The following is a 14,088-nucleotide window of genomic DNA, read 5'->3' as shown; positions in this document are numbered from 1 at the left end:
GTATCAAAGGAACGTGGTTGAGCAACAGAGTAAAGGCCGTCGACACTAATCCAGGCGGACAGCAGCCGTCTGGCGAGTCACACAAGAACTTTATTTCTGAAGTGCAGTCATTGGCCTCTGTGCAGCAGTGCGAAGAGTACGACCCATAAAAAGAAAAATGTGCTGGGGTGGCTGCGCTTGTTCCCTGACGTACAAAAGCCGAGGCCGAATCGACTCTGCTGTTCTTCGATTATCTGCCTCAGAGTGGGCAGATGATCACCACACCCAGTAGCTTGCATTGCGAATGTCAAGCAGGCGTTGTAGCTCCTCACGTCGCTGAAACAAAGAATAACGTGATGTTTTTGGACGGAGATTGACAATAGCCGCACGGTACAAAACTGCACAAGCACAAATCAACTCTCACGGGTCGGATGAACGGAGCAGCTTACCTGCAAATGGTCGCATCATATGCTTGCTTGCTCATGATTAGATCTCTCTGCTTTTTATAAGACTGAGGCCACAGGGTTATCAGCTTGGTTAGGGTGACATTGCACTTGTTCACTTCATTTTGTAGATCGGCACTGTTACAGACATATTCCTTTTCTGCGATAGCAAAGAGAAGACAAAGAGAAAGCAAAGGGGAATTTTCACCAAAATTAAGGGAACTTAAAGAACTGAAATTCTCTCACTTTTTTTATTATTGCCGGAGTTTTCAATGAACTGCAGGGCAAATGTGCCTGAAATACTGATGATGACTTGCTATAAAGTATATAGGGGACTGTCGGCCTTGTGAAGCTGTCCTATGAGGCAGCTTTTACTGCCGGTCTCCCGTGTCATATCATATGGCGCAAATAAAAGATTATTATTATTATTATTATTATTATTATTATTATTATTATTATTATTATTATTATTATTATTATTATTATTATTATTATTATTATTATTATTATTATTATTATTAATATTATTATTATTATTATTTATGGGTACATCTGAGATCATTATCGGCTACGGCACAGAACATCACTGAACGTGGCTTTGCACGAAGTAACAGAGGCAATGTTGTCGGAAGACTGATAATAGCTGCAAATTATGACTATGAAACACGTTAAAACTTCGCTGGGATTAAGCATAGAGTTAGTGCTCTTTGAGGCATGAGTTTTCCTCCGTGCAATTGCTCATTTCACACCCTTTCGTAAACGTTAAGTTAGATGCATGCAATGTTGATCGCGTTGCGTAAAGTCAAAAATGGCGCTTACGGCCAGCCATGTCAGTCGTGATGGAAGCGTTGGTGGTGACGTTGCCGCTAAGCAGGCGCTCCACGTTCATCTCCGGTCTGTGTTTGATGTGTTGGAACATGGCCATGTTCTCCGGAAGGCCAGATATCACGGATTCCTCTTCCGGCTCGTTGTCGAAGAAGTATTCGTCCTCATAGGCGAGCTTTCGCCGCTTGTCGCGCTTGGAATGCCTCGCCTTGCTCGCCACTAGGGAATCGACGACCAGTTTCTTCGCTTTGCCATCCCTGTTGCGCAACTTCCTGTGCCGTCGATGCGATTTGCGGCCGGCCCGAGGCCTCACGTCTGGCTCGAGGTCAGCGAAGTCTTCGTAGTCCTCGAGCTCCCGTTGGTTCTTCCTGTTCAGGTCATGGTACTGGTAGCCGTCAGACCGCACCAGTTCGTAGCTGTCATCGTCACGGAAGCCGTCTGGCTCTTCCATCAGCTTGCCAGCCGGGCTCATGAACACGGGCTTTTGCCTTTTCGAGATGAGCTCGTAGTCGTCGTCTTCGTCGTAGCTACCCCGTCCACCTGTCTGCTTAGACATACGAGCGTTTTTGTCCAAGTATCGCCGGAGTGCGTTCTGCCTCAAATCCTTTCCCATTCTGAAGGCGGATTTTTTGTTCGACATCCTCGCATCGGCTTTCTTTTGCGTGTGCTGTTGTCTTCCCGCCTTGACTTCCTTGGGACGGGATGTGTCGCAGTTCAAGCTGTACGCGTCCTGGAGGACACGCTTGTAGACCTTAAGCTGAGCGTTAACACTCGACTCTCCGACGCATTCTGTGCCTTCAAGTGACGACGACAGGCATTCCTGGAGTCGAGTGACGTACCTGAGAGTGAGAAAAAGAGAGGAAAATTGCAACAGGTCAACCAGAGCTGGGACCAGACTGACTTCTGACAAACTCGCATTGATGCGTGTTGATTCTGCCCATCGGACTGATAGCGCACACGACGGTTGAAGTTCGCTCAGTCAAATACGAAAAATTGTTAGGTTCACTTTCAACAGCGCCTGCACTGAGAAGGGTGGTCACTAGCAAAGTGTTTAGCACAATACCGGCTGCCAATTTCTATAGTCAGATTTACTGCGTGAGCAGTATGAATGCAATTAGGCGAAAACACCGGCGTGTGTCGCTGCATGGCCGCCGAGTGAAGCCTCCGGTACCTGCAGCGAGCCGAGCGCGAGAACTGCCCCCCAAAGAGAGCAAATCTGCATCGGCGGAGGCTATGTATGTGTAATACAACTAACCTTAAAGCCATAAAGCGAGCCAAAGGGAAGCGAAATGTAAATGAAGAAAATTTCTAGAATAAAAATGTTACCGAGTCATAAAGAGCCAGCTGAATTTATGTGAAATTAATGGGCAGAAACTTCAGGCAGTGGTAAGCGGCAGAAGTGAAAAGCTTTAACGGGACAAGCGTCATCTTAAAGCGCATTCTGATTGCGCGGTTAATCGCATTACATCACCTGATCATATCAATTTTTTATTACTGCATGATCTGCGTCCCACGAGGGCTCGTGAAAGATCTAAAGCTCTGTGCATGATATGCGTGAATATACTTCAGAGCAACCGGGTCAAGTTTTGATGAACGAGATACGGAAATACGGTGGCCGAGTGCCTTCTGATGCTCTTTCATCTGCCATGTGGCAGGAGCTTTTTAGGCTATTGTTAAGTAGCTAAGCTACTTCATTTACTGTACTCCAGTCACTCGAATACAATAGCCCGAGAGCATAAACTATGTAATGAAACATTTTGACAGCTCTGTCGCTTTCAGGTCGATTGCACCTGTTTCAGTACGCCAACACTTTCGAGAACGCAGGCAGAAAGACTTCGCTTTTTTTTGACCTTGTCTTGATGGTGTATTAGGTCTTCACACTTTTCACATAATGTGCCACTTACAGGGGCGTAAATTCGTAGTTTTTCCGACAGCGTTTGTCGCTCTCCGGCTCCATACTCAAGCTAGCTGACCGAAATGAAGTTTGCCTACCCGCAAGCAAGCGCCATGGGTGGCTTGCTTTTGATGTGTCCGTCGAGGGTATTTTGGAATTGAAGGGCACAGGTTAGGGCACGTTTCATCACCGCTGTATGCTGACATTTGGACTTCATGTGCGGTCCGAGTGCTTGGATGCTCATGGACGCTGTAAGAAAAACAAACCGAGATGTCTTCATGGCGAAAATCGAACGCAAATATCCATGGTATCTTTTCGAATAAAAACGCTGTTTCAGACGTCTCTGTGTGGAATGAGGCTAGTTTCGAGCACTAGCAAAGCTAGCCACCTGAATTTACTCTGCCCTTTAGGCATAATCGGCCGACATATGCACACAAGAATTAGAGGCAGTTTCCGTGCCACCTAGCATCAGGGTCACAACCACCAAACTAATGGCTTGGAGCACGCGAAAAACTTTGATAATTAGACCTCTGAACTCGTGGCGCCAGCTGTAGCTGGCACACGCTTGAGTGCCATCTAATTGTGAGGCAAAGAATGTCTGGCGTGTCAAGACGCTAGATTAAACTGGCATCAAAAATACATTCACGGTGGACCACTTCTCGGTGTAACACGGACACAAGAAACAAGATGACATAAGCGCCTAATTCGTCTTGTTTCTCACATTTTGCCCGTGTTGCATCGCCAATGTATACTAACTTGCCCAACTTTCTTCGCGAATCACCAAAAATATTTGAGTCCACCCTCCCTCTCGTATAGTAAGAATGCGGACTTTAAAATGAGAAGCTTGTTTCCATGGCTGGAGCGGTAGGTTAGTTGGAGTTGTGGGCTAGTTGGTGATACATTACTACTAAAAGCTTTGGCGCAGACACAAGTACACAAGAGTACGCAGCACAAGCGAGCGATAACTTCCGACTAACATTTATTTCGGTCCTTCCACCCAGACAGAGAAGGAAAACGCGCATGTGTAACTCCCTTTCTCACAGCACGTCAGCGTGGATTTAAATACAATGCGATCAGTTACCAAGAATTAGCAAGCACGTGAACGGCATCATTCACAGAAGCAGCCTATACGGACAAACGCGCATGTAAAAATCTAAATTCATTTAGAGTCCGTATGACGTCATACACATCGCATGGAAATAGAGTAACTCTGTATGGAAACCACTTAAAACATGGAAAGTGTATGGATTTCAGTTTATTTCGACATCACACGGACTCCATACATATGCGCCGTTCATATGGAACGTTTTAGTAGGGCCGGAATGAAGCAAAGATACCAGTTCTTGGAAAAACATCATAAATGTGTAGTGCGAACAGTCTCTGCAGACCTTCAATTATTTTCATTCGCAAGCAATTCAAATCTTTTTACCGAGGTTGATAAATGACCGGGCAGCGCAGTACTGTTGTGATCGTGCTTCCTTCCTGCTATGGAATTCGGCGAAGAAACGGGACTGCAGGACTGCCAGAGGGAACGACAACAATAGCGTCCCCACGTGTTCGAACAGGAATGCCAGAAGCAGCGACGATAGCGTCCCCATAGCAACGATAGTGTTCAACAGGAATGCCAGCGACGACCATAAGCGTATTCGTTCCGGTCACCAGTGCAGGATCTTTCGACACCTGCGGGGAGACAGCCAGCATTCCTGTGCCATGCAGCTGCCCTCCGGACGCACGTGCGCGGCCACCTGGAAGCCGCGGGGACAACAACGTGACCGGGTCCTGTTTCCTTTCCCTCGACCGAGCTGCGAAGAAGCATCAGAACCGCCCTGCCGTGGGTGGTTCCATCAGTGCCATCGTGTGATTGGACAAGATTCTTTGAACTGTATTCCCCAGCTAGGGATCTGGGGAATACGATGAGTATTTAAGGAGCTGCTGGTTTGATGCCAAGAGAGCCCCCTTCTTGAGAGGTATCAGAGACTCCCGACTCCTAAGAATCTCTCTTTACTGAGAGGCCCTCTCAGTTGCCCGTACTTGTACATACTGTAAATTGTCCTTGTATAAAGTTTTTTTAGTTTTCTTCCGCCGATCGTCCTCGTCTCTTCTCCGGCCCAGTCACGCTACCTGAATCCCAACAACTGGTGGCAGCGGTGGGATGTCCACGTGAAGTTACCGGCTCCAACGGACCTCGGCACCTACGGGACTGACAGGCGTCAGCTATACCTTGGCAGGGTGAGTGCCCAATGTTTTCCGTTCATTTCTCCTGACCGTACTAGCACAGGCAGATGCTAGGTGCGGATTCCTGTTGTCTGGGAAATTTATTTAAGGAAACTGCTTTGTCCACTTCAAGCTAGGGCTTTTATTTTAGTGGGCTTGCTGACGCATGGTGGAACTCACGATGGAGAAGTTAAATGTGCAGGAGCTGCTCGAAATTTGCCAGGAGCTGTGGATTTCGCTACGTTCTGCGAAAAGAAAAAAAGAAATTCTCGAGGTTATGCGGCAGGAGGCGGTCACTACTGAGGAGGTCGACGAGGCTTGGGAAACGATTGTTGGACGCAAAGAAGATCAGAAAAGACGGGAGTTGTGCGAGCAGAAAGAAAAAGAAGAGCTTCGGTAGGCTCAAGACAGACGGGAGGTCCGTGAGGCAGAGGAAAAAGCGAGAGAACATGCTCGAAAAATGAAGGAGCTCGAAATCGCGTCGAATGGAGGGAATATGGCGCGTCTTAGCCCTGTAGCTTCGGTGGAGGAGCAAGGGAGGCAGAGATTGCAGGATCTCGTCTCACCATACCGCGTGGGAGGCGATATTGAACTCTTTCTGGTAAATTTCGAACGCGCATGCGGGAAGGTGCACATCGACAAGAGCGCTTGGTCTGAGAAGTTACTTCCTCTCCTGCCGTGCGAGGCGGCCAAAGTGGTGGCTCGCCTCTCACGGGAAGAGTGTGATGACTACGAGAAGGTAAAGAGCGCACTGCTTTAGAAAGTACCGGCTTTCTGCTGAAGCCTTTAGGCAGCATTTCAGGCAGGCAAAGAAAGGCGGAGAGTCGCATACTGACTTCGCGTACCGGCTTAAAGTCAACTTAAAGGAGTGGCTCAAGACCGCCGAGGTGCACGGAAGTCATGACAAGGTACTGGAGTGCCTAGCAGTACAATAGCACGATTCCAGAAGATCTGAGGATATGGCTGCAAGATAGGCTAACAGATATAGACCTAGACAAAGCAGCGCAGCTCGCAGACGAGTATTACGTTCGCCGAAACCTCCAAAGCAAGGCAGGGTACGATAACAGGTCAGGAAAGGGAGAAACCTATTTAAAGAGAATCCCCGACCGAAGGGTGCCACCAGCACGCCGAGATCGCCGAACAGAGGAAGCGGGATCAAAAGGAGGACGTAGCGAAAACAAGATGGAGTCACCCAAATCTGCCGATTCGCCGAAACAGCAGGCACCTGTAGCTCGCGCGTTTGAAGCGCGAAAGCCCATTGTCTGCTATAATTGCAGCAAGGAGGGTCACATCTCAGTGAACTGCAAACAGCAAAAGATGGCGTTCCCGTGCATACGAGAGTCGGAGGAAAACCTTCAATTGCTGGAGCCATACATGCGGGACGTGGTTATAAATGGCAAGAAATTCAGGGCACTGCGTGATTCAGCGGCTACCATGGATGTTGCTCACCCGCCCTGTGTTTCCTCGACGGACTACACCGGCGAATGCGCCTGGATTAAGCAGGTCGCCGAAGAACAGAGTGCATGCTTGCCTATAGCGAAGGTGACCCTAGAGGGGACTTTTGGCAGGCTAGACACAGAAGCGGCAGTTAGCGCAAACTTGCCGACACACTTGCCCTACCTGTTTTCGAACAAATCCGAGCAGCTGCTGAAAGAGAAAGGTCTCTCTTTTACCTCGGGCTTGGTTTGCATGGCGCTAACACGTTATCGAACGCGAAAGCTCGCAAAGAAACTCGACTGCGCTCCGATAAATGAGCAGGCACCGAACCACTCTCCCGACCAGCCGGGGGATCCTTGCAGAAAAACTGATGCGTCTAAACCGCATGAGCATGACCATGAAGGTGTTCCCGAACAAGCGGTAGCTCATGAAATCCAAGGAACTGCCGATTCCGCATAGAGAATGTGGCAACAGGAACCAACGCGAAGGGTTCGACGTTAACACCTGCTTCGACTTGTTGGGAGGAGTTGACTAAGGTTGATAGGAAATCTCACTCATTGCAGAGCAGAAAAACGACCCATCGTTAAGAGCTCTAAGCAATAAGGTGAGCGAGGGAGTCGCCAGAAAGAACATCAGCTTTCATGACAAATCAGGCCTTCAGTACCGGAAATACTGCGACTCAAAGGGACGCGCATATGAGCCACTCCTAGTGCCTGAGAAGTACCGGCGGCAGCTTCTAGAGCTCGCACACAGAAAAGCATGGGCGGGCCACCTGGGCATAAAGAAAACAAAAGCTAGATTAGCCCTCGAATATTACTGGCCTCGCTGCTGGAAAGATGTGGAACAGCTTGTTAGATCTTGCGACACCTGCCAGCAGGTCGGAAAGTCGACGGATAGATGGAAAGCACCCATGACACTAGTTCCCATAATTACAGAGCCATTTCGTCGTCTTGTAATAGATACTGTCGGCCCACTGCCAGCATCCAACTCTGGCTGTCGCTACATTCTGACCTCACTGTGCGTGGCAACCAAATTTCCCGAGGCCATTCCCTTGAAGGAGCTAAGTTCCGCATGTGTTGTAGACGCCCTTTTGTCAATTTTCTCTCGCATGGGATTCCCTGCAGAGATATAAAGCGATAACGGGAGCGTGTTCACAAACTGCTTGATGACAAGGTTCTTTGAACGGTGTGGGATTAAAATAATTCGCAGTTTCATTCACCACCCTCAGACAAATGCAGTCGAGAGTATGCACTCAGTGCTAAAGCGGATACTTAGGTCTCTGTGTTTTGAGCATAAGAGAGATTGGGAAGGCTGCATTCCAGCAGCACTCTTTGCAATGAGATCTGTCCCCCACGAAAGCACAGGATTTAGCCCCGCTTAACTAGTCTATGGGCGTGACTTGAGGACCCCGTTGCGCATGCTAAGGGAGTCATGGGAGGGTTACGGAGAGGATCCCTGTGTAGTGGAATACGTCCTGAAACTACTGGAAAGACTTGCGAAAACCAGAGACCTCGTGGAAGCAAATGTCAGAGCAACGCACTCACTGTCTAAAGTGTACTACGACAAATCGGCACGCAAGCGCACCTTTCAACTTGGTGACCAGGTGATGTTGCTACGTCCGTCATAAAGGAACAAGCTTGAGGTGCAATGGGAAGGGCCAGCTAAGGTTGTGTCCAAGCTTTCGGACACCAACTATGAGGTAAAATTTAGGAACAAACACAATCGGATAATCCACAGTAATTTAATGAAGCCTTATGTGCAGCGTCAGGCTATGGTTAACATGGCGCTGAACATGCCAGAGGAAGAGATCTCAGACATACCGTATGTCATACATGAGGACGAGCAGGCCGCGAATGAGCTGCTAAATTCAATCTACAAAGTGCCACGTTTGCAGGAAAATCAACGAGGAGACATGAAAAACGTCGTCCGCGACTTTGAGGCGGTGTTTTCAAACAAGCAAGGAAAAACAACCCTCGTCGAACACGACATTCAGCTTTCCAGCGAACAGACAATCAGGAGCAAACCGTACCGTGTCTCTCCAAGAAAAAAAGAAATCATTTAGACGGAGATCCGCCGTATGTGCGAACTTGGCGTCATAGTGCCCTGTGAAAGTGACTATACGTCACCAATCATTATTGTAGAGGTTCCAGGCAAGGATGCGAGACCTTGCGTGGACTACCGGAGACTGAATTCAATCACAGTGGACCAGACCTACCCCATTCCGAACATCGAGGAGAGGGTTGAAACAGTCGCTAAATCAGAATATATATCTACACTGGATTTAGCTCGTGGTTACTGGCAGGTGCCACTCACTGAGCGCGCCAGCAGGTACGCAGCATTCGTGTCCCCTGCGTGCACGTTTCGCCCTGTAATGTTGAGCTTCGGCTTGAAAAATGCTCCCTACTGTTTTTCAAAGTTAATGGACCAGGTGCTGCGGGGACTTGCAGATTTCGCTCTCCCCTACCTTGACGACGTGGCCGTTTTCTCACAAAAATGGGAGGAGCACATTGAACACCTGCGTATTGTGTTGAGCCGACTGCTTGAGGCTGGTTTAACGGTAAGGGCGGGAAAATGCCACATGGGGTGCGCCGAAGTGAACTATCTTGGGCCCGTGGTTGGACGAGGCCAACGCACACCTGCAGAACTTAAAGTGGCTGCCGTGGTGGAGTACCGTCGCCCAACCACAAAATCGGAACTACGGGCTTTTCTTGGCCTAGCAGGCTATTATCAGTATTACGTAAAGGGCTACTCTGATTTAGCCAGCCCCCTGACCTACGCGCTGAGAAAAAGTGAGCCTGCCAATCTTTCTTGGGACCAAAAGAAAGAGAAGGCATTTCAGAGTCTGAAAACGGCCCTAAGCGAGCGCCCAATACTGGCAGCGCCAGATTTCTCGAAACCCTTTATCATACAATGTGATGCCAGCGACCACGGGTTAGGCGCTATTCTTTTCCAGGAAAGCGATGGCAGGCACACACGGCCTGACCTTTACTTGAGCCGCAAGCTCAGCACGCGGGAAGAGGCGTATAGCATGTCTGAAAAAGAATGCGCATGCCTCGTTTGGGCGATAGACAAACTGGCATGCTACGTCTCCGGGCCCCGTTTCACAGTAGAAACGGACCATTGCCCTTTGACTTGGCTGCACATTATGTCGCCCAAAAATGGTCGTCTACTGAGGTGGAGCCTGGCACTCCAGCACCACAGCTTCGAGGTTCGCTACAAGAAAGGCACGCTCCACACAAATGCCGACGGGCTAAGCCGAGCCTTTTAGCTAGTAAAGATTTTACAAAAGGGGATGTCCCCCAAATTTGTAGTTTGGAGGTTTATTTCATTTTCTTTTCCTAATGGAGAGCGCATATCTCCCACTTTCTTTGCAGTAATGTTGTTCATAATCAGGTAACATACCTAGGAGTACGTTTTCTTATTTCGGCCAAGGATAATAAGAGCGAGTGGTGTAACGTACCTTGCTCTGAGGTATTGGGACGTTGGGACGGGCAAAACTGAACGCCACGTCGGCCAAATCAAGTCATCTATTCCCGTACCGCGTGCCCTCCAAGCACCAACCTGATTACATTTAGCGAATTTTTTCCCTATCCAAGTGCGCCTCGAGCGGGAGCACACGCCTTGGACAGGTGCCCTGTCAATACTACTCGTCGAGAGACACCATGTGTTCATTCAGGCAAAACATTTGATCTCTTCAAGTTTTAGCTGAAGTTTTTTGCTAAGTGCAGTTTTGGCCCTGAGTTTTGGTCTGGCGGTATGAGTGGGTTCTGAGGGCACGTGCTTTTGTCAGGTGTGGTTTGACGTCTGTGATCCCTTTGGCTAGCATTGCAGAGAATTTCCCAAAACGGCCATCTGACGAGGGGAAGCGATGCCGAGCTTCGGCACTGAAGGTCATCAGAAGACTCCCAAAGAGCATCTGGTTCCTGCCACGCCCAGTCAGCTGAGCTACGTGCCAGCAGTTCATCTTCCGGGCGCAATATCTGGCGGTGGGGGTGCTGTTGTGATCGCGCTTCCTTCCTGCTGTGGAATTCGGCGAAGAGACGTGACTGCAGGACTGCCAGAGGGAACGACAACAATAGCATCCCCACGTGTTCGAACAGGAATGCCGGAAACAGCGACGATAGCGTCCCCATAGCAATGATAGTATTCAACAGGAATGCCAGCGACGACCATAAGCGTATTCGTTCCGGTCACCAGTGCAGGATCTTTCGACACCTGCGGGGAGACAGCCAGCATTCCTGTGTCATGCAGCTGCCCTCCGGACGCACGTGCGCGGCCACCTGGAAGCCGCGGGGACGACAACGTGACCGGGTCCTGTTCCCTTCCCCTCGACCGAGCTGCGAAGAAGCATCAGGACCGCCCTGCCGCGGGTGGTACCATCAGTGCCATGGTGTGATTGGACATGATTCTTCGAACTGTATTCCCCAGCTAGGGATCTGGGGAATACGATGAGTATTTAAGGAGCTGCTGGCTTGATGCCAAGAGAGCCCCCTTCTTGAGAGGTATCAGAGACTCCCGACTCTTAAGAATCTCTCTTTACTGAGAAGCCCTCTCAATTGCCCGTACTTGTACATACTGTAAATTGTCCTTGTATAAAGTTTTCCCAGTTTTCTTCCTCCGATCGTCCTCGTCTCTTCTCCGGCCCAGTCACGCTACCTGAATCCCAACAGTACCCAATGCATTCAAAGATAGCCAGGACTTCGCCGAAACCAGTACCAGAAACTAAACGAGGCAAGCAAAGGTACTCGTGACAGTCAGGACGAAACACGAGCTGCCGATGGCTCAACCTTCCAAATAAGTCTACATCACATGGAAATGATCCGTTATGTGAGTCAAAAGGTGACTGCCATCACTGTGTGCTTAACTCATATATACTTACAGATGTTGAGAGAACACAGATGACGTTTGTCGCTCGTAGCGTGCCTGACGAATTCCCTAGCGTGGTCAAATAGTCTGTGGTTGACACACTTGGTCTTGTGTTCAGCAATGGCGATGCATCTGTGCACCTCCTGTGCGTAGCTGAAAAGAAATGACACACGCAGTCAATAGTGTAGCAAAAAAAAAACGGTTTCGGGGACAACCTAAAAGCCACGGTTAAAGGACTGGCCTGGAGCTGTCAACAAAATAAACAACCATGGCGACTAAGCCTAAGCAGAAGGCTGATAACACATAGACGTTTTGGCTACCACTGCTCACAATGAGCTGCGGGCAAGTTCTGAACAATGAGCCGCAAATGCCATGAACAAGACTTTCTTGTCAAAATAGCATCGCTTTTCACGGTCGGTTTTTTCTCGTCTGCGTCTCGTTTTTTTTTTTAGCTTGTAACTCGCGTTCGCTTCATACGCTGACGACGTGCAGCATCTTCGCACTCACCTGCAAACGTCGGCAGATCCGGACCATGACGATTTGGCGTGCTCATCGGAAAGCGAGAAGTACGTTACACAGCACATCATGATCTTCTTCAGCGCCATTGCTTGGTTACACTCCTCGAAGTTTAGCGGACCTGGAATGCGCCGTCGGCAGTGTTAAAGCGTATACTTCAAACTGTCGCTCACAGCAGGCCCGAAGTTAGAATTTTCAGCCATACTGTAGGAGCGCTAGACGATTAGACTTTTTGAGAAGTTGAGTTCTGGTACAATATACAGCTGTAAATCTCCGCGAACTATGGTACACATCTTTCCTTTAGATTTTTTTTCTCCTTTAGAAAAAGTGGACTTCTGGGTTTTATTAAAATTTGTTTTTGCATTTTCGGTCTTTTTTTTCTGTGTGTGTGATAGGTTGCTTATTATCCAGCACCCGAGTCCAGACCGACTGCGCAGCCATCAAGATGGTAGCTGGGAATGACAACGGGATTGATCACTCATGTGCGGAGCACCACCGCACTTCGGATACTTAAGCTAGGCAGCGCTGCGTCCGCAAACGAAGGGTCAAACTGCCAATGCTTATCGCTCGTCAAAAATGGGCAGACAGTGGCTTGCATGCCATCCTAGCACCTGACCGGCCAGTGCGTCTCCCAACCGTGTCTTAGTGCTGGGAAATGTATTTGTTCCCTGATCAGCTGGCACCACCTGTGGCTTCCATCCATTAGGGCCTCGCATACTGTGTAGCAGAAAGTTTGACCAGCTGGTTTTGTGGGACTTTTTCGAGCTGTGGCAGATGTTGGCGTAAACTTCTCGGCGTTTTTAACGTAAGCATACATCGAAGAGAAAGGCAGCCGTTTACCCTTTTGCTTGCCACGCTCACCACTGCACTTCGTCTCGTTTAAGCTAGGCATCACTGAAAAAGCCACAGCTGGCGTCCGCAAACTAAGGGTCAAACTGACAAAGCTGATCGCTCGTCAAAAATGGGCAGACAGTGGCTTGCGCTAAAGACGCACGGCGGAGATGTAAAAAGTAAAAGTAAAGATGCTCACTCATGGACGGCTCGCACTTGACGCTATAAATGTTGATCATTAACTCCGACAGGATGTTGACAGTAATGACAAGCGGGTCCTTAGTCTGGTCGGTTTCATGGCACTTGAGCTCCTTCCGTGCTTCGTCGAAGCATTTCTTGTAGTTGTAGTAGCACCTAAGAGGAGACAACAAAGCACCATCATTTGCGTTCGAGGGGTCAGACCGGTCACTTCCTGTACAATCCCGCTGTGTCGCCAGTAACTTCAAAAAGGCCAATGGCACCTGCTAGCCATACGCCATGCATTTAAAGATGGCCTACAGTGAGTATGCACCGTTTGGATAATTCCATTTCCCGCGAACTTCGGGACCTGTTAAAGGGACACTGATGGCGACTCCATCCATTTATTGGTCTCAGTAAAAGAATTATTCTCCGGCACTTTCTGGCTGTGTTGACGTTTTCCCGGCAGCAAGCGATGCATTTATTGGCAATAGAATTTAGGTTTAAAGTATCCCCGCCAGTCGATTCAAGCTCCTGGCGTCCTTGTCGAAAATACCGGGTTGCAACTTTTCTGAAGTGAATGGTATCCTCTAAGATTCGAACCCAAGTGTCTGTGTCGACGCGTGCATTTTAGTTGCGAAATCGGCTAGGGGTGGCGACACCTGCATTTCGTTTGTTTTCTTTTCTAGCCTTTAACAGCTTCGTTTTCGGGGAGGATGGTCTCTGAGTAGAACATGGTACCCAATCGATATTTGAAAATTTCAATTTATCCTCAGTGTCCCTTGACATCATCGTTTAGGGTTCTTGCTGGGTGCTCTAAAAAGCTTCGCGCCAAGTAGCTGCACTAACAAAATGAAACTACTGACGGTTCGATGGTACTGAAAATTATTTATTTACTATAAAGCA

The 14,088-nt window shown here is 48.8% G+C and overlaps 1 protein-coding gene across 1 annotated transcript in view; it reads right to left on the bottom strand.

Moving 5' to 3' along the window:
• Positions 1–30: 30 nt before the first annotated feature.
• LOC144113756 (uncharacterized) overlaps positions 31–14,088 on the bottom strand; it is a 61,292-nt gene continuing 47,234 nt past the window's right edge. Inside the window, 7 exon segments of the mRNA XM_077647061.1 lie at positions 31–315; positions 429–582; positions 1,242–2,086; positions 3,240–3,390; positions 11,672–11,811; positions 12,166–12,295; positions 13,205–13,359. Coding sequence (XP_077503187.1) covers positions 108–315; positions 429–582; positions 1,242–2,086; positions 3,240–3,390; positions 11,672–11,811; positions 12,166–12,295; positions 13,205–13,359 — 1,783 coding nt within the window. The 3' untranslated portion in view covers positions 31–107.

The sequence above is a fragment of the Amblyomma americanum genome, chromosome 1, assembly GCF_052857255.1.
Source record: "Amblyomma americanum isolate KBUSLIRL-KWMA chromosome 1, ASM5285725v1, whole genome shotgun sequence".
NCBI classification, from domain to species: Eukaryota; Metazoa; Arthropoda; class Arachnida; order Ixodida; family Ixodidae; genus Amblyomma; species Amblyomma americanum.
Note: the sequence above shows the minus strand (reverse complement) of the source record. Positions and strands in the feature narration are given on the sequence as shown.